This window comes from Balaenoptera acutorostrata, chromosome 9, assembly GCF_949987535.1.
Source record: "Balaenoptera acutorostrata chromosome 9, mBalAcu1.1, whole genome shotgun sequence".
NCBI classification, from domain to species: Eukaryota; Metazoa; Chordata; class Mammalia; order Artiodactyla; family Balaenopteridae; genus Balaenoptera; species Balaenoptera acutorostrata.
This window is the reverse complement of record NC_080072.1, coordinates 93,019,686-93,045,959: the sequence shown is the minus strand read 5'-3', so window position 1 is coordinate 93,045,959 and position 26,274 is coordinate 93,019,686. Positions and strand designations below refer to the sequence as shown.

General features: G+C 39.1%; 1 protein-coding gene across 1 annotated transcript in view; it reads left to right on the top strand.

The window, feature by feature from the left end:
- The first annotated feature begins 3,933 nt into the window (after window positions 1-3,933).
- DDX10 (DEAD-box helicase 10) overlaps window positions 3,934-26,274 on the top strand; it is a 251,244-nt gene continuing 228,903 nt past the window's right edge. Inside the window, exons 1-8 of the mRNA XM_057553611.1 lie at window positions 3,934-4,201; window positions 12,624-12,684; window positions 14,472-14,602; window positions 15,668-15,826; window positions 16,894-17,014; window positions 18,343-18,532; window positions 21,461-21,587; window positions 24,477-24,639. Of these exons, the coding sequence (XP_057409594.1) occupies window positions 4,016-4,201; window positions 12,624-12,684; window positions 14,472-14,602; window positions 15,668-15,826; window positions 16,894-17,014; window positions 18,343-18,532; window positions 21,461-21,587; window positions 24,477-24,639 (1,138 nt within the window). The 5' untranslated portion in view covers window positions 3,934-4,015. The remainder of the gene's footprint in view (window positions 4,202-12,623; window positions 12,685-14,471; window positions 14,603-15,667; window positions 15,827-16,893; window positions 17,015-18,342; window positions 18,533-21,460; window positions 21,588-24,476; window positions 24,640-26,274) is intronic.

Here is a 26,274-nt window from a genome sequence, read left to right as displayed (position 1 = left end):
TTAAGGAAAAAAAAGTAACTACTGGTTCATAGGTTGATATTTGGAAAAAAATTTGGTTCAAATAATAATTTCAGCAGTAATAATAATATTATTATTAATATACTACTACTACTATTATTAATAGCTTGGAAGTCAGAGATATGATAGTGTCACAATTTTGTAAATGAAAAGCCAAATGGATTTTGACAGGAAGATTCTCAAAAAGTAATTCTAGAGAATTCCATATCCCTGTCGTATGTTCTTCAAACTTAATGGTGAAAAACACAGCAAAAATCTTTTTTTTATACATTTGAAATTTTCATATCATCTAAGAACTATACATCTACCTTTTAGTTCATTGAAACATGGAAGAGTATTAAAATATTAATTTTGAAATCATTATAAAATAAACAATGTGAAAGTCCAGTTGAGGTCATCCTGTCACTAAAACTCAATTAGAGGCAATAAACAATGCTCTTTTATAAATTCTTGATATTTTTAAAGCTAAATTATCTGGATAAAGGTTAGAATGCTAGCCAAAGATATACTTTTGAAAATACCTAGGCTTAAATGTATTTTCTCAGCACTATTTTGGTATGACTCTTTTGGTGTGGACATTTTATATTTTAAACCATTTTTATTGAAAATATAACATACCTATAGAAAACTATATAAAACAAGTATAGAACTTATGAAGTATTACGAGGCCAACACTCTTATGACTAGCACCTAGGTCAATAAATAGAACTGTGCCTTCTATTCCCATCATTCTTTGAACTCTTTTTAAAAATTTTTTGGCACCTCAAGACATTCTAGGCTCATTCTGTACTTTTCCTGCCCCATCCCTGGAATTAGTTATTTCTCCAAAGAGCTCTGGTTCATTTGATTGGAAAAAAGGGTATTTACAGACCAAGATCTGGGCGGCAGTTGGGCTCATCATTACTGGGTATCATTGCTTCTGTGCTTTTGCAGATAAGATAATCTTTAAAAAACAGTTTTAAAGTACAGAAAGCATATAATGGTCTTTTCAAATTTTAGAGACATATGTAATTTGAAGAATTTTGATGATGAACAACCACAACTATGTAAAAATTAAAATAGAAACTAATGATGAATAATATTAAATGGGCTATAATGTATGAGGAACTGATATTACATCCTTCTCCCCCTAAATTTTAATAAAGCCCCTGCCCCCACTGAAGTTTTGCCTGTATTTGTAGTAGCAGTTACCAGGCATATTTCCAAATACTTTTTAGCCCTTTAGGGGCCTTTTTTTTTTAAAGTATTTATTTATTTATTGGCTTTGCCGGGTCTTTGTTGTGGCACGCGGTATCTTCATTGCTGCGTGCGAGATCTTCTTTGCGGCATGTGGGATCTTTAGTTGCAGCATGCGGGATCTTTAGTTGCAGCATGTGGGATCTAGTTGCCTGACCAGGGATGGAACTTGGGCCCTCTGCATTGGGAGCACAGGGTCTTAACCACTGGACCACCAGGGAATTCCCAAGAGCTTTTTGAATATTGGCTGGTAGTGGAGGATGTAGTCTGAAAATTAAAATGTGTTAACAACTATTTAATGATGTCCTCAATGTCACTGAACGTTTGTCTCAGGGTCATTTCTACATAAAACAGGTTATTGGAGTAAATAAGCATTGAAACCATCATAAAAATGTTATTTTATCCAATCAGGATGTGAATTATTTTTATTACAAATCATTAAATCCATTAGTGACTTTGGAATGTGATATTGAGTTTTTTATTGTGATTAAGCTTTGAATTTTCTTATTTTATGTCAAAAATTTGATATATATAATGAACAAAATGATTTCCATTGAGTTCTATTTAATTCTCTGAATAGTTTCTGTTCTTACACATGGATACCATATCTTACCTTTCTAAAAATATTAATTTTTGAAGATTTATTTTTCTCTTTGCATTCATTTGTTAGTTTTAGCTTCCAACTTTTTAGTTAAAGAATTTCCTCAAATGTTTGGTGGTCTTTGCTTATTATTTCGTATTTGAGTAAGGCTGATCAGAAACAAGTGTTTGGAAGGGCTTATTAATTGGTAGGTTTCACTGAAGAGCCAGGGGAGGTCAATGACTTGCCATTTATTTGGTCGCTGCCTAAATGCCATCATATCCAGGTCTTTCTCTTATGCCAGTCAGCTTCCCGAGAGACAAACGGTCCTGTTTTTTTGCCTGAGGCATGTTTATGCTTGGCTGCTTCAGATTTAGAAGAAAAGTGAGAATTAGAGTTGAGAGCCTCATTGTTCTGTATATACCCTTAAAAAATTAAAATAATTTTAAAAATTGTGGTAAAGTACACATAAAATTTGCCATTTAAACCAGTTTAAAGTGTAAAGTGGCATTAAGTATATTCACATCCTTGTGCAACCAACCTCCAGAACTCTTTTCATCTTACAAAACTGAAACTCTCTACCCCCTAAACAGCAATTCCTCATTTCCCCTCCCCCCAGCCCCTGGCAACCACCATTTTACTTTCCATCTCTATAAATCTGACTACTTTAGGTACCTTATATAAGTGGAATCAGATGGTATTTGTCTTTTTGTGACTGTCTTATCTCATTTAGCCTCATGTCTTCAAGGTTCATCTATGTTGTAGCATTGTCAGAATTTCCTTCCTTCTTAAGGATGAATAATATTCCATTGTATGCATATACCGCATTTTGTTTATCCACCATTTGTGGATGGACAGTTGGGTTGCTTCCACCTTTTGGCTATTGTGAATAATGCTGCTATGAACATGGGAATGCAGGTCTCTTCCAGACCGTGTTTTCAATTCTTTTGTGTGTGTATCCAGAAGTAGAATTGCTAGATCTTGTGGCAGTTCTATTTTTAACTTTCAGTGGATGTATATATACTTTTATATAACCTCCCCATATTGAGCTTTACTCTCTACCACATCTAGTGACTCTGAGTGTGGAGATTTTCCAGTTCACCTGCTCCCCCACTCCCTCACCCTCCATCCTCTGTTTAGGGAATGGGCTCGTGGTTGGGGCATTCATCTGGCTTTGTGGGGTTGGAAGGGGAATTTGAGGGTCCAAGTACTCTGCATGTGAACTTTGAACTTAATTTCCCTGTTTTCCTTGCCACAACTGTGCCCTCACTCCTCTCTAGTGTATATTTGTGCTCTAGGTAAATGTACCAGAAAAACCAATTCACTGAAAGCCAATTCACTTAAACGGCCAACTTGCAAATAACTTTTAATTCTTTATTTTTACTTATTTCGTCTTCATGATAGCCTTTTAAGGCAATTCAATTTGACTCTGCTCCAGTTCCCTACTGCTGCAGCTACACTCTGACGGGCTAGAAAAAGGGGTAAACCCAGAAGGACATAAGAAGAATACAGAATATTCATTTTTATTCCTAGGGAGGTACCCTGCATTTTTATTCCTAGGGAGGTACCCTGCAGTGGACAGAAATCAGAAGTTGTTAACTAGCTGTTTGATTTTGGGGCAAACCATTCGGCTCCCTGGGCTGAAACATGCAAAACGAGGATCACAATTATAATTCACAGATGGGTGTGTGTGTGTGTGGCGGGGGGTGGGGCGGTGTGTGTGTGTGTGGCGGGCAGTGGAGGGGCGCGCAGTAGTGTTAGCGCGCGGTTCGCTAAGAAAAACCCAAAGCAAAGTACAGTCTTCAAGCGTGAAGTTGTACGACCTCTCCGTAGTAACAGCAACCAGCGCGCATGCGCCTATTTAAAGCGCCGGCGTGCTTTAGGAGCCACTCAGCCCCGCCCTCTTCCTCAGATTGCCCCGTTTCCGATTGCCCCGTTTCCGTTTCCCCCGAGCCTGCTCCGCTCCGCTCTGCGGATTCCGAGACGCCAATCACCGCCCACTTTTTTCTAGCTGTGAACACCGCGCGTGCCCAGGTTTCGAAAGCCCGGGGGCGGGCTCGTGGTTTCGCGCACGCGCAGTCGTCCTCTTTCCCCACGCTGGTTCCGCGTCGTCTCAGTGCCGTACGTCCTCCTAGCCTCAGCTCGTGTTTGGGCACCGTGTGGGCTGTCGCCACCGCCGCGATGGGCAAAACTTCCGCCTCTCAGGGTCCAGGAGCTCGGCCTGACCCGGTGCGGAGCTTCAATCGTTGGAAGAAGAAACACAGCCACAAGCAGAGCCAAAAAAACCAGTTGAGGAAGCAGCTGAAGAAACCCGAGTGGCAGGTCGAGCGCGAGGTTATCAGCCGCCTCATGCAGAACTATGAGAAGGTGAGGCCGGCGCCGGGAAGGGGGCGCGGGCCGGCTGCGGGGCTACATGTCCCTGCCGCGCTGGGCTGCACAGACGAGGGGGCCGACCTGTTACTGGGACCCTGCCTGGGGAGCAAGCCGTTAGTCCCGGAGAAGGGAGTGGGGTGAGGGGTGCCACCCGGGGCCCTGTTGAGGCCACAGGTGGTCTGCTGGGTGCCACAACCCAGGCCTCCTGACCGTCTAGGCCGCTCTTCTGCTCACCACACTGGTCTTGATAAAATGATGGAAATGCAGTGGTACTTAAGCATAGGGAGATTAATTGCTATAATAGGTATAGCAATATTCATAAAAACAATACTAACAACAGTAATGGTAAATAATGACACATTTTAAGCCACTCACCATGTGCTTCACATTAATTATTTGATTTGATCTGAGGCATTGGGTCTTATTTCCATTTTACAGATGAGAACATTGAGGCTCCAAGAGAGTGAGAAACTTGTCTGGAACCTAGACTCACGTCTTTCTGATTCCAAAGCCTTTGCTTTTAGCCGTTATGCTAGTCTTGCATCTCTCATCACCATCCTTCCTATGCTTATTTTTTCTACTTGTTTGTCCCCATCCAAGAATTGCTATAGAAAAGCTGGACTCATGGTCTGTTTCTGGTACCTGCCATCCCACAATGTAGCTGATGTTCCCAGATGAATGTCCCTGTAGTTATCATTTTGACTTCTTGATCTCTTCCAAGCTCGCGCTCCTTGGGGCTGCCACTACCCCTTCTTTTCCTTCCTCCTAAATTCCACGTCTGTTGGCCTTCACCCACCTCACTTAGCCTTTCAGTGATTGCCCCCTTCTAGTGCAGTGTAATCGGGGATTTAGCATATGGGATATATCTGGAATTAAAGTCATCACGTGTCATGCTGGTATAGCTTTTCTTTAAACAACGCTTAGATCAAAAGTAAGGTTAGATGGAGCTTAGAGTTTGTTTTGGGCTTTTAAGTTAAGATGATGATGATTTGATTCTGGCTTTTGGTTGCCCGATGAGTGACTTTGGGCAAGTTACTTTGCTTCTCTGGTCTTTAAAAGGCATAATGATATCTACCTTATAAGTTATGGGCAGTTAGTAAGAATGCATGTAAAGTATTCTGCACAATGCCTGACGCATAAATATTCCATATATTACCTGTTATATTACTACTGCTGCTGTATACACAGCACCTCAAGAAGCCACTGTAAGGTAAATTACTGTCAGATTGCATTTTGGGCTCTTCTTCATCTGACTGGAATTGCTTCCGGAGGAGAGCCTCAGCCCTTGCTTCTTCTCACTCTGTTCTCTTCTCTTGTGTAATCCCAAGGTTTATTCTTGTGACTCCTCCTTCTTGCATTCTACCCAGAGCTCTTCTGAGTTCATATCCTTTTTTTTTTTTTTTTCTGACTGCGCTGGATGTCTTTATTTGTGTCAAAGGATACCTTAAATGTCGCAGATCTATAACTGAGTTCATTATATTTTTCTTCTAAATTAACAGTCCTGTGTATTATTTCCGTATTGCCACCATGGCAAATTACCACAAATTTGGTGTCTAAAAACAACAGGAATTTACTCTCTCACAGTTCTGGAAGCCAGAAGTCTGAAATCAGTTTCACTGGGCTGAAATCAAGGTGTCAGTGGGGACACACTCCCTCTAGAGGCTCTAGGGGAAATTCTGTTTCTTGCTTCTTCTAGCTTCTGGTGGATGTATTCCTTGTTCTGTGGCTGCATTACTCCGATCTCTGCCTCCATGGACACACTGCCTTCTCCTGTTCTATGTCAAATCTACCTCTATCCTTTTTTTGTAAGGGTACTTTTGATCACATTTGGGGTCTACTCAAATAATTGAGGATAATCTCCCCATCTCAAGATTTTTAATCACTGTGCAAAGTCTCTTTTGTCATGTAAGATAATATCCACAGTTCCGGAGATTGGGATATGGACATATTTGGGGACCATTATTTAGGCTACCCCATCCTAGCCTCACCATCTAAGCAGACTGCTGAGCTAGAAACCTAGGAGTAATCCCAGAGGCCTCCGTCTTACCACTCTTACATTCAGTTAGTCACAGTGGTGATTAACTCTGCTTCTTAAATTTCTCGAATGCTTCTCCATCCCTAGTGCCATGCCTTAGTTCAGGCTCCATCATCTCTTGCCTGGGTTACTACAGTAGCTATTGCTTGTAACATGGGTCAGCAGACTTTTCCTGTAAAGGACAGGACAGTAGGGCTTCCCTGGTGGCGCAGTGGTTGAGAATCTGCCTGCTAATGCAGGAGACACGGGTTCGAGCCCTGGTCTGGGAAGATCCCACATGCCGCGGAGCAGCTGGGCCCGTGAGCCACAGCTGCTGAGCCTGCGCGTCTGGAGCCTGTGCCCCGCAGCGGGAGGGGCCGCGATAGTGAAAGGCCCGCGCACCGGGATGAAGAGCGGTCCCCGCACCGCGATGAAGAGTGGCCCCCACTTGCCGCAACTGGAGAAAGCCCTCGCACGAACCGAAGACCCAGCACAGCCAAAAATAAATAAATAAATAAATAAATAAATAAATAAAAAAAAAAAAAAAAAAAAAAAAAAGGACAGGACAGTAAATGGTTTTAGCTTTGCAGGTTGTAAGGGTGGAACTACTCAGCTCTGCCATTGTAACACAAAAGCTTGCCATGGAAATACTTAAATGGGCATAGCAAAGCTTCAGTTACTAAAACAGGTGGTGGGATTTGTCTCTTAGGCCTTACTGCCTTCTTTTTTTTTTAAAATAAAGTCTATTTTTTTTTTTTAAAGGAACTCCTTTATTTACTTATCTATTTATTTATTTTTGGCTGTGTTGGGTCTTCGTTTCTATGCGAGGGCTTTCTCTAGTTGCGGCAAGTGGGGGCCACTCTTCATCGCGGAGCGCGGGCCTCTCACCATCGCGGCCTTTCTTGTTGCGGAGCACAGGCTCCAGACGCGCAGGCTCAGTAGTTGTGGCCTACGGGCCTAGTTGCTCCGCGGCATGTGGGATCTTCCCAGACCAGGGCTCGAACCCGTGTCCCCTGCATCGGCAGGCAGACTCTCAACCACTGCGCCACCAGGGAAGCCCATGCCTTCTAATCTGTCCTCCATATTTGCTAGAATGATTCTTTCCAAGATGAGATCCAGTTGTTTTACTCCTGATTAAACCCTTCCTTGGCTCACAGTTATTTTCAGGAAAGTGGTCAAACACTTCAATGTGTCAGCGTGTTCTAGTCCAGTGAAAGAGTAAGTTATTGGTGGTCAGGCAGACCTGGTTTAAATCTCACTCAGTTCAGGTGTTGACTCGCCAAATTTCTTTATGTCCCTGTGTCTCAGTTTCTTTATTCAACAGAGATTATTAACCACCCAGAGTGTTGTCAGGCTCACATGAGGTGATGTATATAAACCAAGTGGTATGTGGTAGGCACACATGGAAGAACAACCTGCACTTTTGTGAACTGGCCATGCTCCTTCATGCTTCTTGTCCTGGTCCTTGATGTTTCCACTGCTTGCAGTGAGCAGTCCCATTTCCCCAACCCTAGGGACACCTACTCATCCTCCAAGATTTACCTCCAACTTCTCTTCCTGACCTCCCCAGGTAGGGTTAGGGCTGCTGTGTGTCCGTAGCATTTTGTATATGCCTTTATTATAGCAGTCATCAGCAGGCTGTGATGACTGGCTTTAACTTCTTTGTCAACTCTACCACTAGGCCATTGATGATATACTTGCTTTGCTCTCCCCAAAGATGGGTCCCACAGTGCTTGTCCTTGAGAAGACCTTTAGTGTTTAGATGTTTGGTGCACACTGACCTTTTCCAGGTGGCTTTATTCTGCTCGGTAACGTGGGTCCGTTCTTTTTGGTCTCTTGTTTTAATAATAATTACTAACATTTATCAAGCTTTTATACATGTTGATTTGCCATATTCTCACAACAAACAACCCTATGAGATAGTTCCCATTATATAAGTGAGGAAACTTTAAGACACAGCAAGGCTAAATAATTTGCACTACATTAAACAGTAAGTGAAAATGCTATTGATAGTAAGGGAAAAAGTTCTAATCAAGGAGGTATAGGTCTGATGCCAGGGCTCCAGACCATCATGCTTTACTGTGTTGCACAAATGTTTAAATCCCAATCTTTTCACTAAGTTGAAGGAACATTTTTTTTCCTGCCAAGTATTGTTCTGTTTTTTTTTTTTTAAGTTTTAGAAATATTTTCTTAAGATTTTGTTAAGAAATAAATGCAGTATGGAGTCAGTTGCCATGGCTAGCAATACTAGAATACAATCAGAGCAGATTGGATGTAAAAAGGGGCAGACCCTACCTTGTGGCTTCTCAGATGGTAGAATCTGTGCACAGAAGTTTTATTACAGTGGACAGGACACAGGTGGTGCTCAGTAGCCTCACTGGTGAAATACTGAACAATTTGATTCAGAGACATTTTGAAACATTTTGACAGGTTGTTGTTGAGGCTTAGGTAAAAATAGGTGGAAATAAAATACCTGTCTGTATCTCTAGGGAGGTGGGGTGGGGTTGATACATTTTGACAGATGTAATGCTAGTAAATATGTGCAGTGCTCTGGAGTTCGAGGATGGTGTAATCAGGGGAAAAAGGTCGAGTTATTCTGTGCAGAGCCCTTTCTGGCCAGATGACTTAGAGAAAGGTTTTTCCTCTGGCACACTACCCTTCTTCCTGGCGGTTGCAGCCTCAGACCTGGCTGGTGGAGCTGAAAGTGGGCTGGATTTCAGCTCCCACACCTCAGCCTTACCAGATGCCTTTGGGTAGGGCATGAACTGTACAGCAGTTTGTGGTAGCCATGAGTGGAGCCAGTTCTTGAATGACGTGTTCTCCAGGTGGAAAAGATTGGCAAGGACATTGTAGGTGGAGGGAGCAACAAGAGGAGATACAAAAAGATGTGAAAATACATGGTGTTCTTTGAGGGGGACATACTCCTTGGAGTGTGATATGTGTTCCAGAATTGGCTTCAGATGAGGTTGAAGAAGAGGGTTGAAAGTAGACTGAATGGCTTTGGAGGCTGTAGTAGGTACAATAATGACCTCCTAAAGACGTCAGCATCCTGTGAATAAGTTACGTGGCAAGGAGTAATTCAGGTTGCTAATCAGCTGACTTTAAAATATGTTGGTTGATCTGGATTATCCAAGTGGACCCAGTGTAATCATCCAAGGGCCCTTAAGTGTGGAGGAGGGAGGCAGAAGAGTCAGTGTCAGAGCACTGTGAAGTGAGAGACTTGACTGTCCATGCTGGCTGGCTTTGAAGATGGAAGGGGGCCATAAGCCAAGGAATGTGGGCAGCCTCTAGAAGCTGGAAAAAGCAAGGAAATGGATTCTCTCCTAAAGTTACCCAAAAGAATGCAGCCCTGCCAACACCTTGATTTTAGTTGAGTGAGACTGGTTTTGGACTTCTGACTTCCAGAATTGTAAGTAATAAATTTATATTGGTTTAAGCCACTGTTCTTGGTAATTTGTTACAGCAACAGTAAGAGACTTATGTAGAGGCTGTCTTTAAAAGCTTTATCTAGAAGCAGTGGTGAGCTTCTGGGGGCAATTAGAGAATATATCCAAACTGTAAAGGGTCTGGAGGCTAGACTGTTGGTATAGTCTAGATCCTGGGTCCTCTGAGAGGCAGATGCCAAGATGGGGTTAAGTGAATTGGAATTTATTGGGGGAAAGTGTCTGTAAAGGTAAAGGAGAGGGAACAGGAATAGGGAGGGAAAGGAAAGAGGACAGAAGGAGGAGGGGGTAGGAAGCATGCAGGGTGCAACACTGTTTTCAGAAAGCTGACAGGATGTCCTCGAACCAAAGTTGCGCATTAGAGGAATCCCCTGCCCTGCGGGAATGGGTACTGCTGCTGTGCTTGGTCATTGGCTGGGTGCAGGCCAGGCAGGCATGGCTTTTTCAGTGGTGGCTCTAGAGGGGTGACAGCTGGCATTTATCAGTCGGCTCTGCTCCCGAAGTGGGAACTCTGGGTGGCTTATTTCTAAGGCCACTATGTAGGGTGTGTGTTCTAGAGGGCCTGACGGAGAGCTGGGGATTGAAGCTTATGGAGAAATGTTGAACTATTTGTTTAGTAATGGTTTTCACTTGCTGAATGACCCAAGCTCTCCGCACCTAGGATTCATTTAGATTTTTTATTGTAATCAGCTATGCTGTATAGGAACTCTGCTTTCTAATCCGATTTTTTTTTTTTCCTTAATCAGAATTTGGTCTGGTGTAATTTGAAGTAGATTGCTTTTCTTCTCTTGATTGCAATAGGTGGAGCATTCTAGGAAGTTTTAAATACTTTTTCCTCCCTGCTTCGGGATGTAAAAGCATCATTCACTTTTGTGAAAAAAAGACAGTTGGAAGAAGTATAGGAGAGTGGTTAAGTAATATCCACCCTGTTCTCCTTTCCTCTGACCCCTCTAACTTTTCCACCAATGCTGGGACGTTCTTAATAAGTATTGTCACTGAAACATCTGTTCTTTGATTTCAGAAGAATGATGATACAGAGTTTTAGAGGTTTTGATTGATAGAGATGTTATGATTTTTCTAAGAGTGATTTTTTTCTAAGAAAAGAAAAGGATGAAGGGAAGGGGAAAGAGAGTTATTTTTTTTGTAGGAACCATAGCCATCTTCTTTTGTGGCTTCCTAGTGTTCCTTGGACTATAATTGACAGTCTTCTAGAACATGCTTGGCAGACTTTTTCTGTGAATATTAAGATAGTGAATAGTAAGTTTTGTGTGCCAGATGGTCTCTGTCACAACTACATAGACAGTATGTAAATGAATGGTTGTAGTTGTGAATATTAAGATAGTGAATATTAAGATAGTGAATATTAAGTTTTGTGGGCCAGATGGTCTCTGTCACAACTACATAGACAGTATGTAAATGAATGGTTGTAGTTGTGCCCCAGTTAAACTGTATTTACAAAAACAGAGAGGAAAAGATTGGGCCTGTGGGCCATAGTCTGCTGACCCTTGTTCTAGACATCAATGGAGTAAAAAATGTCCTTTTTGTTTCTTTGGTGACCTCTTTCTAAGCGTGTAGTGTGCAGTTTTATGTTGTAATGGCTGGTAGAGTACTGAAATAGTTTGTTTCTTCCAGACTTTCCCTTTAGGAGGTTGATAGACTTTAGAAAGATATGCACTCTTTTGTCTGAGTAGCCCACTTTGCCTGTGGGCTGTATCTGTGATGGGGATTAAAGTGTGTGTTGCCCGTCCAGCTCCTGTAAGCATTCTACTTGCTGTGAAAACAGATTTTTAGCTGATAATACCACAAGTGCAGGGTGGACTGCACCTGATTTTAATGTCCAGTTTGGGAGATTACTTACCTCCTAATTTAGGTTCCTTGATAGGACAGGATATTATTTGAATAAAGTTTTCTCCTTCTACTGTTCGTACACTGATTCTGCCTCCTCTCCAGTGTTACCTGGAATGAGTTGTAGGGATTAAGGCAATGTTTTAATAATTATGTTTTCATCATTTGAGGCCAGAGAATAACCCTGTCTGGACTACATTAAGAATCTGTAGACTAAAATGAAATACAAGCTGTCATCCCTTTACTGCCTGGAGTGTAATGTTAATAAATGAACCTTACAAATGCAGCTTTCCCCTTTTGCGAATCATGAATAATTTGGCAGCACATTCCCAGATCTGAGTAGTTCCTGCGTTCAGCATCTATGATAAAATAATTCTCCTGAGCATCCGAAATGACATTCAGAAAATTGGGTTTATGCTAATGAAGAACATCAGTGATGAACATTTAGATAATGTAAAGTTAAAGGGCAAAATGTTACTTTTTGTGACTTCAGATCATGACAGAGACACTTTCCCTGGTTATTGTTAAATAATACCCCATCTCCAGTATACCCCCAAACGAGTAGTTGTCAGGTTGGGTTTGAAAGGTTTGTGCTAGCAAGATATATTTCTGCACCTAACTTCAAGTTAGTCTCTAAAGTGTGTAAAGAGAAGTTTTCTCATCGTGGTCTGTGGTTTATAGTCATTTTGCCCTTTACTTCCTAGACTGATATTCTTTGAAGGATGGGATGAAGGGAAATTTTCTTCCTAAAATTGACGTGATGATGACTTATTGTATTGTTAACATTTTAGAGGTGTTTGAAGATATTGAAGGTAGGGGTGTGTGTGTGTGTGTGTGTGTGTGTGTGTGTGTGTGTGTTGAGTGAATGAAGTTTTTTTTTTAACCAGTTGAAATGGTTACAGAGTTATATTTTTGATGATAGCTTCTTCAAGGCATATTTCTTTTCAGAAGGAATGATAGTTTTTACTTAGAAGTGATGATTGAATTCAATCCTGCATTACCAAGGATGCGCTACGCAGCACAATGTAGACAAAAATTAGTTTTGTTGTAAAACAAATGAATTATGCAGTATGTTATTTTGCCTTATCTCACATAGTCCCCTTTTACTTTTCAGATAAATGTAAATGAAATTACAAGATTTTCAGATTTCCCCTTGTCCAAAAAAACACTGAAAGGTAGGTTCATGGTGATCTTGGACATATTGTTGGATTTCTTGATGCTTTTTTTAAATGGAAAAATGTTTAGAGAAAGTTTAACCTGAAAAAAAGTCTTATTTTGTGGGACCTAATGAAATTTAAAAGCTTTTGCACAGCAAAGGAAACTATAAACAAGACGAAAAGACAACCCTCAGAATGGGAGAAAATATTTGCAAATGAATCAACGGACAAAGGATTAATCTCCAAAATATATAAACAGCTCAGGCAGCTCAATATTAAAAAAACAAACAACCCAATCAAAAAATGGGCAAAAAACCTAAATAGACATTTCTCCAAAGAAGACATACAGATGGCCAAGGGGCACATGAAAAGCTGCTCAACCTCACTAATTATTAGAGAAATGCAAATCAAAACTACAATGAGGTATCACTTCACACCAGTTAGAACGGGCATCATCAGAAAATCTACAAACAACAAATGTGAGAGGGTGTGGAGAAAAGGGAACCCTCTTTAACAGTTGGTGGGAATGTAAATTGATACAGGCACTATAGAGAACAGTATGGAGGTTCCTTAAAAAACTAAAAATAGAATTACCATATGACCCAGCAGTACCACTACTGGGCATATACCCAGAGAAAACCATAATTCAAAAAGACACATGCACCCCAGTGTTCATTGCAGCACTATTTACAATAGCCAGGTCATGGAAGCAACCTGAATGCCCATCGACAGACGAACGGTTAAAGATAATGTGGTTCATATATACAATGGTATATTTCTCAGCCATAAAAAGGAAAGAAAGTGGGTCATTGGTAGAGATGTGGATGGACCTAGAGACTGTCATACAGAGTGAAGTAAGTCAGAAAGAGAAAAACAAATATCGTATATTAACACATATATGTGGAACCTAGAAAAATGGTACAGATGAACCAGTTTGCAAGGCAGAAATAGAGACACAGATGTAGAGAACAAACGTATGGACACCAAGGGGGGAAAGCGGGGGGTGGTGGTGGTGGTAGTGGTGGGATGAATTGGGAGATTGGGATTGACATATATACACTAATATGTATCAAATAGATAACTAATAGGAACACGCTATATAAAAAAATAAAATAAAATTCAAAAAAAATCTTATTTTGATATCATGAAAACCTATAGCAAGAAACAGTATTAATTAAGTTTTACCAATTTGTCATTCTCATTCTTTCTGGACTGATTAAAAAAACAGTAGTAAAAAACCAAGGTGCCAGGGCCTCTGAATAATTAAAATGTTTAAAATAAGCAAGAGAGCAAACAAAAATGTGTCACCTTTTGTATTGATTTGCTTGTGCCACCAGAACAAAATAACACAGACTAGGTGGCTTAAACAACAGAAATTTATTTTCTCATTGTTCTGGAGGCCAGAAGTCTAAGGTCAAGGTGCTGGCAGGGGTGGTTTCCTCTGAGGGCCATGATGGAAGTATATGTTCCAGGCCTCTCTCCTTGGCTTACAGATGGTCGCCCTCTGCTGCCTCTTAAAGTAGTTGTCCCTCTGTGTACTCACACCCCTAGTGTTTGTTTTTGTGTCCAAATTTTCCCTTCTTATAAAGCCATCAGTCAGATTGGATTTGGGCCCACCCTCATGGACTCATTTTAACTTAATCACCTCTTTAATCACCTGTGTCTGAATACAGTCACATTCTAAGTACTGGGGGTTAGGGGTTCAACATATGAATTCTGGGATTGAGCAGGTGCACAATTCAGCCCATAGTACTGTTCTGCAGGGATGCTCTAAAGTGTCATTTTCTTCCTGTCCATACTGGCAGGTTTGCAAGAAGCACAGTACCGTTTGGTAACTGAGATACAGAAGCAGACCATTGGGTTGGCATTGCAAGGTAAAGATGTCCTTGGAGCTGCCAAAACTGGATCTGGCAAGACTTTGGCTTTCCTTGTTCCAGTAAGTAGTTTTTTCACGTTGGGTCAGATCCTTTGTTATATGATTTTAAAACATCCTGTGCCTAGATAGAAATAAACGATTATGTGAAGAGTTGTTTCACGTTGGGTTTCCCTGTCGAGAATGCAAGCTTTATCAGACCAGTGCCACATGTGTCTTGTTTTCTCCTGTATCCCCCAGGTCCTAGCACAGCACCTTGCACATGATGGGCACTCAATGACTTACTGAATGAATGAATGATTGTGTGCCGACAAGCCTGAATTCCTGAAGGATGTAGGGTGTTCCAGGGTGGCAGGCCAGAATGGTTCTTCTCTGCAGTGAGCCCGGTGGCGTGGCAAGGAAGGCTGTTTCTGTACTCACCCTTGCAAACCTGCCAATCGCATTTATACTTGCCACCTGTTTAGGATAAAGCTGAAATTGCTCACTTTAAGGAAATTGGGTCATTCATTGAGAATTTTCCAGGACATTGATATCTATCTTTTATAGCAGTAAAACAATGGAGCCTCTTAGGAATTTACTTATATCTGTTATGCAGTTGGTCTCGTAATTTTTAATTCCTGCTAAATAATCAGCTCAGAAAAATCACATTTGATTTTTTGTTCCAAGTGTTAAAAAACCATTTTTCTCTTAAATTCTATTTTTTGTAACAACATCGTTCTACAACTAGAAGATTCAGTCACTGTATAACTACGGCAGTTACACAGAGTTTATTTTAATGGGGTTTCTGTTCAGAAAATGGTGACATATATTTTTCTGAAATCTGTTTTAATGAACTGTGGGCTATACAGACCTTTCACTGATTGCCATCTCCTCATGGCATGTCTCTGGTAGCAGCTGCACTGCCATGGGGCTTCTTTTCCTCTGTGACTTGGGGGAGGATGCTTCTGGTGGATAGAAGAAAAAGAAAAAACAAAGCAAACAGTTTCTTCTTTCTGATTAAGACTCATGACAGGTAGGTATGCTTTCTGCTTGGAAGGTGTCTTTGATTTGGGGGGGCAAGGTTGACTCAGGAGTCAAAAAGTTGCCTCTCTGAAGGACTTACTGAACGTGAATTTGTTCTTTTTTGAGGTGCTGGAAGGCTTGTATCGTCTGCAGTGGACCTCAACAGATGGGCTGGGCGTTCTGATTATATCACCTACAAGAGAACTGGCCTATCAGACCTTTGAGGTTCTCCGAAAAGTAGGGAAGAATCATGACTTTTCAGCTGGCCTCATCATTGGCGGAAAGGTTTGGGTTTTTGTTCTTGTCCTTCTTTCTTTCCTTCTATAACTTATTTATGTTGGAGCACTGTGGCGGTTGACCGGGAAGAGGTAGAGATATCATCTAAACAGAGGCTGGCCCCCTAGACAGGAGGTGGCAGCATCCTGGTATCATCCAGAATATGTTTGTCAGTTTTGCAGGTCCAGAAAGTCTGTTTTGTCAGGGTATCTGGATTGATCAGATTCTCTGAGACTAATTAATTCTAATTAGCCTGTAAATCTATTTGTTAATATTCATTGGAAAAGGTACATTTCAGTATGTAGACTAGTTCCTTTCAATAAAGTATCTAGGAGGTTGAATAATTCAGAACATTGCTGGGTCAGCAGCAGAAGAAAGGAAGGTAGAAGGTAGTTCTGAGGAGTGTTTATTTTAGGTTATAGTAAAACCTGCTGCTCTACTTCTCTTTCGTCTAGTTTACCTGGACTACTTGTCTCGGCTAGAGTCTCTTCTAGATTATGAGGAATTCTTGAATTTTATGCAAACATGCACAAGAAAAGGAAGAGTATCACAGGCCCTCACATACTCACGTACCTATCACCCAGCTTTAACATCTAACATTCTGTGGCTCTTGTTTCGAGGAGAGATATTCTAGAATGTGGAGAACTCAGCTCTTGTTTTCAGTCCAGAAGTGCGGTGAGTGGCGTCAGAGAGCCTGTTCAGTGCCCCCGGGTTCTGACTTAAAAGAATGGCTATAATTCTAGTTTTTAAGTAGGTTCTGGCAGACACAGGAGGAAATAAAGACTTGGAGCAGTCACATATTTTTCTTGGCTTCAAAATCCCAGATATGATTATGAATCTAGAGGAGCTCTGAACTCTTTAGGTCTTCACTAAGGACTTTTATTTAGCCCAGAAATTTGGATGTGCTATAAAAATAGAAGGGAGAAAAAAAAAAAAATAGAAGGGAGAAATTACATTTATTTCTAGAGTATCTACATTGCTATGATGAAATGCCACATGCAGATGGCTTGTATAGTTTTGGTATACAGGCTGCTCAGTGATGGGTCTGTGTAATCAAAAGAAACAACTGTTTTCAGGATCTGAAACACGAAGCTGAGAGGATCAATAACATAAATATACTTGTTTGCACACCGGGTCGGCTTCTTCAACACATGGATGAAACGATATGTTTTCATGCTACCAATCTCCAGATGTTAGGTGAGTCTAATATATCTCTAATGAAAAAAATCTCAGGCTTAGGAGCGAGCGCTCATAAATTTTAATGATAGAAATATTTTATTGAATAAATATTGTGACTAAAAATCTGAGAAATAACTTTAAGCAATTTTTTGGCATACGGTTCTAAATCCAGAGAGTACAACTCAGACTTTTTTTTTTTATATCTTTATTGGAGTATAATTGCTGTACAATGTTGTGTTAGTTTCTGCTGTATAACAAAGTGAATCAGCTACATGTGTACATATATCCCCATATCCCCTCTTTCTTGAGCCTGCCTCCCACCCTCCCTATCCCACTCCTCTAGGTCGTCACAAAGCATCGAGCTGATCTCCCTGTGCTATGCAGCAGCTTCCCACTAGCCATCCATTTTACATTTGGTAGTGTCGATGTGTCAGTGCTACTCTCTAACTTCGTCCCAGTTTCCCCTTCCCCCACCCCGTGTCCTCAAGTTTGTTCTCTACATTTCCACCTTTATCCTTGCCCTGCCACTAGGTTCATCAGTACTGTTTTTTAAGATTCCATGTGTGCATTAGCATACGGTATTTGTTTTTCTCTTTCTGACTTACTTCACTCTGTATGACAGACGCTAGGTCACTCTACCTCATTACAAATAACTCAATTTCATTCCTTTTTATGGCTGAGTAATATTCCATTGTATATATGTGCCACATCTTCTTTATCCATTCATTTGTTGATGGACATTTAGGTTGCTTCCATGTCCTGGCTATTGTAAATAGTGCTGCAGTGAACATTGTGGTACATGTAACTTTTTTTCTTTTTTTAACATCTTTATTGGAGTATAATTGCTTTACAATGGTGTATTAGTTTCTGCTTCATGTAACTTTTTGAATTACGGTTTTCACTGAGACCTTTTTTAAATCAAAATAGTCAGAAAGAGATAAGCCCTCTTTTCTATAGGAAATTAGACACCTCAGTATTTGACACTGCTAAGAGTTATCTTTTAAGATACGTCTACTTATGATGTTACCTAATGTGTATTTTTTTAAGTCAGCTTCGGAATAATTCTAGATTTATAGAAAAGCTGCAGTGATAGTACAGAACGTTCCTCTATACCCTTCCGTCCCTCAGTTTCCCCCAGTGTATCGTCTTACATAACTTTGGTACCTTTGCCAAAACTAAGTGATTAACGTTGGCATATTTATTTAATATACAGACTTTTTTTCGATTTCACCAGTTTTTCCATGAATTTCCTTTTTCTGTTTAGAATCCAGTGCAGAATACCATATTGCATTTAGCCTAACGTGTATCTTAAATATTGTTGTTCAACTTGCATTCTCTCTTTTTAGTTCTTGATGAAGCAGATAGAATCTTGGATATGGGCTTTGCTGATACCATGAATGCTATTATTGAAAACCTTCCCAAGAAACGTCAGACTTTGCTTTTCTCAGCTACACAAACCAAATCTGTAAAGGACCTTGCACGCTTGAGTTTGAAAAACCCTGAGTATGTTTGGGTTCATGAAAAAGCAAAATACAGGTATGTACTATTTGAAACCATATTTGATTCAATCACAATCAATGTTCTCTCTTTTTAGATTAAGAATTTGACATTTCAAATTAATACTACTTTTCTAGGAAATAAAACGTTATTTTATATTGTTGGTTAAATATGCAAAGCATAGTAAGTATATTGGTAAAAATTATTTAAATTCTCTATGCACCTTTAAATGTGTGACTACTCTAATGCAATATTTTCCAAAATGTGGTGTGGGGAACAAATTCTCCCATAAAATAGGGGTGAGATGGGGAAATGCATACCTAGATAGATAAATAGCAAATGTTGAGTTAAGGTAAAGCAGTGTTCTTCAAGACTTCTCAGAACCTTTAATATTTTCATGGACATTGTGATTCTTCAAAGCAGTGGGAGATGAATAAAGCTTCCTGCATTTACCGAAATTATTTTGGTGCAGAATCATTCTTTTTAGCTGTATTATGTAGGACTAATGTGCTGTGGAACACATTTTATCAACTGCATTAATATTTAGCAAAATACCTTTCTGTTTAAAACATTCCAGCAATGTTTTGTGTTGGTCTCACTAAAACTGGAAAGTAAGGTATGTGTGTCGTGTGACAGTAAAAGGTGTGTGTGTGTGTGTGTGTGTGTGTGTGTGTGTGTGTGTGTGTGAGAGAGAGAGAGAGAGAGAGAGAGAGAGGTGTAAATGGGTTGGGGGAAATATGTTTTAAAGTGTATTTTGATATTATGACTGCTGGAAGTGTATGTATGTTTGGTATGAATCATACGTACATACGTGCAGACTGTGGACATACCTGACTTACAGAAATGTTTTCCAGTGAATTTAAATTGAATCTGTATTGAAGATCTCAATATGGACTCACCTCTACCATTATCTCTATCTTAACTTTGATTTCTTGCTGTGAAATGGTAGTCTAAAAAGAAATATATTGGGAAAATGCATTGGGTTATCTTCTTGGAAAGTCTTTAAATACAGGGAATATGGGCATTGAGGCCCACCTTGACCTTGTTCAACCAATAGATGTCTAGGATTAAAAAAAGCCTGAGAAGAGGCTAGATTCTATGCTTCCAGGTGATCCTAGTGGATAAACTTTGGAGAATCTGAGTTCTGGTAGCTTTGGTTATCAAGAACTCCTTAGGAATGGGATAGCAAGAGATATTTGAGGTACAGTTTCCTCCTTGGCTTACCATTGAGTAGACACTGGTTTTTGTTTGTAAATTTGTGTCGAGATAGCTATTGAAATTCTTGGTACAATTAATTTGATAATCTAAAGACTGTCTAGGTCTTTTGATTTTATTCTTTGTTCTCTTTGCTGTTTCCTTTCTGCCTGTTTTTATCTTTACCTGACACTAATTTTTCAATCATTAGGTGGTCTCTAAAATGTAAATTAATTTTAGATATTATCTCTGTTCCCAATTTCTGTAGATAATAGTTGGTCATTATCTGTAGATCATGGAGTTAGTTAGAAAAAAATTAATGCAAAAACTGTTCATTTCATAAATGATTCTTGAAAGCAGTTCCATCATTTATAAAAAAAATGTGACTATCAGAAAACATATTGGAAGACAGGTATTTAGCAACATAAATTACAAAACTGCAGGTTATATGATAGTGACTGCAGTACTCTGTAATTTCAAATTCACCAGAAGCACTATAAAAAGCAGATGCTATTGTGAATTTTGTTTAATATCGTTATTGAATTTTCCCCTTTATCAACTTAACAGTTTGGTTAATATATCCTGAGAGATTATGGTCGAGAATATTTTAAGGCATAAAAGAATATTTACTCTCAAATTACAAAGGACCAGAAAAATCAGGATTGAATCTTTCTGAGTTGTATATCAGAGTATACGTAGAAGTGCACCAGTGTGTTTCCTTTATATTGCTATATGTTGCTCTTTTTTCTCCTCTTTATACAAACAGACACACCCACAGGGTTGCCTGTGTGTGCATGAATGTATATATACCTTCACTCTGATAAATGGTACCAAATTGTATGTACTATTTTTCTTTGCCTCTTTCACTTAACAGTATGCCCTAGAGATCACACCATAGCACTATATATATTCCTCATTCCTTTTTTTGCAGTTGCATGATACATTATTGTGTACAATAGTTCATTACACAAGTTTTCTACTACATATGGGTTGATTTCCATCTTTTTTTTTTTTTTTTTCTTTGTAAATAATACTGTATCTTTTTGTGTTTTTACCAGATTATTTTTTGGAACAGAATCTTAAAGTAGGTTTATTAGTTCAAAGAGTAAATGCATGTATGTTTCTCTCCAACATTTTTATTATGAGAAATTTCAAACACGCAGCACAATTGAAAGAATTTTGCAGTGAAAACCCTATACCCATCCCTCTGTATATCAACCCGTCTTATTTTTGATGCATTTCAAAGTAATTTGCAGACATCTGTACACTTTCCCTAGATATTTCAGTACACATATCACTAACTAGAGTTCAGTATTTGTATAGAGATTTTCTTTTTTGATGTAAGATTTACATACAATGGGAACAAACAAACAAATTAAGAGTACATTTACTGAGTTTTGATACATGTGTATGTCTCTGTAACCCAAGGCCCTGCTAAGAAGTAGAACAGTACCATGTGCCCAGCAAGTTCCCTCATGGCCTTAAGTTGATCCTTGACCCTGCCCTTGCAGAGGTGACCCCTGTTTGCATGTATATTTTTGATATATAATCTATAAGGGATTTTGTATGTATTTTGGTCATGTGCTGTATTCATTTCCTAAGGGACAGTAGAGAGGTTGTTTTGGAGGGTATGTATGTGTGTGTGTGTATGTGTGTGTCTGAAAAATTTGCTTGAGAGGCATGCCACTGTTAACATTTGTTTTGTTTTTTGGTCTGGATTTCAAAGTTACCAACACGGCATATTTTTAACATTTTCCCTCTTATTTCCATAAGCACCCCTGCCACTTTGGAACAGAACTACATAGTCTGTGAGCTGCCGCAAAAAATAAGTGTGCTGTATTCGTTTTTGAGAAGCCACCTGAAGAAGAAAAGTATTATATTTTTCTCCAGTTGTAAAGAGGTACCTAGTGTTTATTTTTCTTAAGTTATTCATGTTGAATTGTCCCTTTTAAAATATCAAATTTCTGTTAGAAAATGCTATTTGTCTATTTTAATAGATACAGTGCTAAATGTGGAGGGATTTGTAGATAATGAAAATCTTCCCTCTTCATTTTTAAGGAACCCATGGATGAGACTGTAAGCTCAGTGAGGAAGGGCAGAAACTGTCCGTTTTTACTTCAGTATTGTTAGCACCTAGCACAATACTGAGAACATAGTAGTCCTCAATACATATTGGTAGAAGCAACAATTGAACGGCTAGACTAACTAGAGGTCTTTATAACCTCATGTCTACCTTACCCTCCGTGAATACCGAACTGAATATGCCATTTATTTCCATGCCTCCGTATCTTTGTTCATGCTGGTCTCCCTGCATCCCTCCATCCTAATTCTGGAGGAATATTTCATATCCTTTAAGATTAAGCTCAAATGTTATACCTGAAAGTCCTTTTCTGACACTCCCCAACCGCCTTGTGACAATGAACTGCACCTTCCTCTATCATTCTGTAGTGTTTTGTTTATATCTTTATTTAGTTGATCAACATTTCTTAAACACTAGTCATATGCTTATAAGTAAGGGATTTAGTGATGTATAAGAAAACTTGGTCTTTTCCCTTAAAGAGAAGAAACTGTGGTTGATTTTGTGTGTCGCTTTTCTTCTGCTATATTTCAGATTTCCTGATGACATATAGTTGCTGGTATATAGTAGGTTGATTCTAGATTTATAGCTTTTGCAATAGCTTAGCATGATAAATATGCAGTGAGTTTTCCTCCAGCTTATGGGGAAGATAAGTAGTGGTCTGTTTTTTGGGGAAAGCACAGAACCTCATTATTTTTCCATGTAAAGAATGACTTCAGATTTTTTAGGACTTCTTTTAGATTTTTAGAATTTTATATCTTCTAAAGAAAGGATGTTTTTCATATCTGTGTACCAGGAAATAATTTTAAGAGTTAACATTTAAAGTTTTTACTCCGTAATACTCTGCCTTTCCTCTTCACAGTGGGCCAAGTATACGCTGCCCTTTCTCGAGCTATACTCTTTCTATACCTCTTTAGTTCCATGGCTTTAAATGCCATCTGTCTTCTAACAACTGCCAAATCTACATCCTAAGCCCTGACTTCTTTTCTGAGCCCCAGACTTGTTTATCTACTTGACTACTACATATTTCCAGTTGGGAGTCTAGAGGGCATCTTAAATTTAACATAGGAAAAGCAGTTTTAAGATTTCCTATCCCTAAGTTCTGCTCCCTCTAACTCTTCCTCATCTCATTAAATGACCGAATCCTTAATTCTTGCTTGTCTTCAACTCATATTCAATCTGTTGACAGTTCTCTTTAGTTTTACCACTTCTCACCACCCATCATGCTACAGTGCAGTTTAAACCATGCTTAACTTTCTCTTAGCCTCTTGGTTGATCTTCCATTTTAATAGTTCTTCAATTTCCATATATGCTTTTCTGAGATTGGGTTGCCTGAGAGTACATCTGTGGTCTGGTCTGTGGGCTCTCCTTTCTCATCTCCGCTTTCACGGTAGCCCTTTTAAAAACTTTACAAAGGAAAAGCAGGAGTCCCTCTATCCCTAGTCTTACTGGTGCATTGTCTCAGGATCAGAGAACCTTCCTAACACTAGAATATTGTTTGAGAAAGTGAGTAACTTTAATTTTGGAGTAACAAGTCATTTTGGAATTTAGGTGGTTTCCCATTCTTTACTTTCAACAAAATCCGAAGGAAGACTTAATGGAGTTATTAGCTGATAGATAAAATTATTTGTAATCTATCATCATGTTTTTGACATATTTTATAGGAGTTCAAAAAGTTAAGGTCCCTTCCAGTCCATTTTCTATATTTTCTTGAAGAGATTTTCTTAACACCTGTGTTAGAGAAATAGGAATAAAATTATGCTGTACTCTGCCTTAGTCTAGCAACCAGTGGTATTCATTTATAAGTACGTAAACTAAAGAAAAATAAAACTAAAGCAACAGCTCTATCTACTCTCATATATTAAGAGAGATATTTATAATAGAATTTTATTTTTTATGTTTAACAGTTTTTTAAATCAAATTTTAACATTTTTTTGTTTTGGCCAGTTCTGTACTAATAATTGTAATAGTAGCTGAGTCTGAGAACTTTTAATGCAGCTTTACGGCTACAGGAAATTAAAATTAAAACTTACATATACATAGTTTTGTTGTAGAAAATCACAAATTGTGATAAAGTGATCAATAGACTTTCGAGCATAAAACAAGATAAAATTCTGTGAGGTCAGGAAATAGAAATATGAATTCAAGGAAGAAAAGAAATGATGTAAAATTTTTCTGTTAAGGAAGAGGTTCGTCACATTTTGTTAGTAATCTTCCTTTTTTAAAGACTTTGTTTTAGAGCAGTCTTAGGTTCGCAGCAAAATTGAGGGGTCCTGCCCCACACATGCGTAGCCTTCCCCATTATTTTTATATATTTTTAAATAACTGGTGGTGGATATCATATTGCTGTGCTATTTAGAATCAATTGGATACATTTATAAGAGGTAAGTCTTTATTTTAAAATATATTTAAATATACCAGAAATTACATTCTTTGCAACCACTTAAATTTGGAAAAATGTCAGATACTAACTTAAAAATGTAAGGAGGGCATATGTTTTTCAAAATTCTTTTAGGAAATAATGTGAGCAAAAATGTTCAGAGACCACAGCTTTGTTGAAGACCACAGCTCTAGACTACATTTCCCTTTCTGTGCTCTGTACTTTAATTGATGAACCTGTGCTCTGTAATGCATTTTTCTGTTCATCTTGCAAGCTTACTTCCTGCTGCTACCCAGAAGTACTACCAAAATCATTTTTCTGTAAATGCCTAGGTTCAGTATCTGTACCGAGTATTCTGCCGGCTACGTCCTGGCATTTCTATCCTCGCCCTGCATGGTCGACAGCAGCAGATGAGAAGAATGGAAGTCTATAATGAATTTGTTCGCAAGAAAGCTGCAGTACTCTTTGCTACTGATCTTGCAGCCAGGGGGCTGGGTAAGAAAACTTCTTTTGAGAAACTATTCTGTGATCATGGGCTTATAAATGGGTGTATTCCGGTAATTCAAATAGTTTGACTCAAATAATTGGGCTTTCTTATTTTATAAAAGAAAATTAAGTAAATTGATAACTGGGATGACTAACACTAAGGATATGTCAGTGAAAATTTTTATGATGTCTTCATCTTTTGTGCTCTTATTGTTTCATGATAGTAATTACATCATAGAATCCGAGGCGCCTACAGGATCAAAGGAGAATTAAAAATTTAAAGATGTGAAAAAAAATTGTTTCTTTGAAAATTGGAAACTTTGACAAATACTGTAACTTACTTAACAAGAAAAATCAGTGAAGTCCATCTTTTCTCCAACCATTCTAATTTTTATTTTAAAATCATTACATTTAATGTGTTTAAACTTTCAAAAAGCCATTATAGTATCATACAACTGATGGCTTTATGGGGGTGGGATGGGGTATGGAAGTAATTACAGAGGATAACTAGTTTAGAGGCAAGAACAAAAGATAAGGATAAATAAGTGGTAATTTGAATTCTTCAAACACCTAATTTTATTGCATTAATTATTATGGTAAATTTTAAACATACACAGAGATTGAGTCTAAAGTACCGTCATATACATATTACCCAGTTTGAGCAGTTATCTTTCTCATGACCACCCACTTAGCTCCCGACTTCCGTCCCTCTGGGAGTATTTTAAAGCATATCTCAGTCATCATAAAGTTCATTCCCATGTGACTGGCAGCAGTAGTCAAGTATGCATATTTTTAAAGCTCTCTAGGCTATTTTCTCAGGTCCACAATAACTCATTCCAACTACTTTCCCCCACCCCCTGCCCCTCATCACTGTTTTGAATGTACCGTTTTGAAACATTTTAGTTATGTTTATATATACTTATATTACACTCTGATTCCACCCTTCCCCTCCCGATTTTTTTTTTTTTTTTAAAGGATTTTCTTATTTATTTATTTATTTATTTATTTATTTATTTTTGGCTGTGTTGGGTCTTCGGTTCGTGCGAGGGCTTTCTCCAGTTGCGGCAAGCGGGGGCCACTCTTCATCGCGGTGCGGGGACCGCTCTTCATCGCGGTGCGCGGGCCTTTCTCTATCGCGGCCCCTCCCGTCGCGGGGCACAGGCTCCAGACGCGCAGGCTCAGCAATTGTGGCTCACGGGCCCAGCTGCTCCGTGGCATGTGGGATCTTCCCAGACCAGGGCTCGAACCCGTGTCCCCTGCATTAGCAGGCAGATTCTCAACCACTGCGCCACCAGGGAAGCCCCCCCTCCCGATTTTTGAATTTTTGAATTTGAATTTTTTAGGTCAAAATAAGCAATTAATTATATTGCATATATAACATATATTCTGTATATTGATATATCACAATGAACAGGTATTACTATTTTGTCATATTTTCCTTGCAGTTTGTTAAAGAAACCAAATATTTAGTAGATGTAGTTGAAATCCTTTTTGTACCCTTTCCCGGTCTCACTATTTTCCCTCTCCTCCTTTCCCTAGACATATTTACTGTCATATAGTTGGTAGGTAACCTTTTAATTGAAGGCTCTTCACTTCTTGTCTGTGATAGAATTCAGGGTGTCTGTGAACTTAGATGGGGAAAAA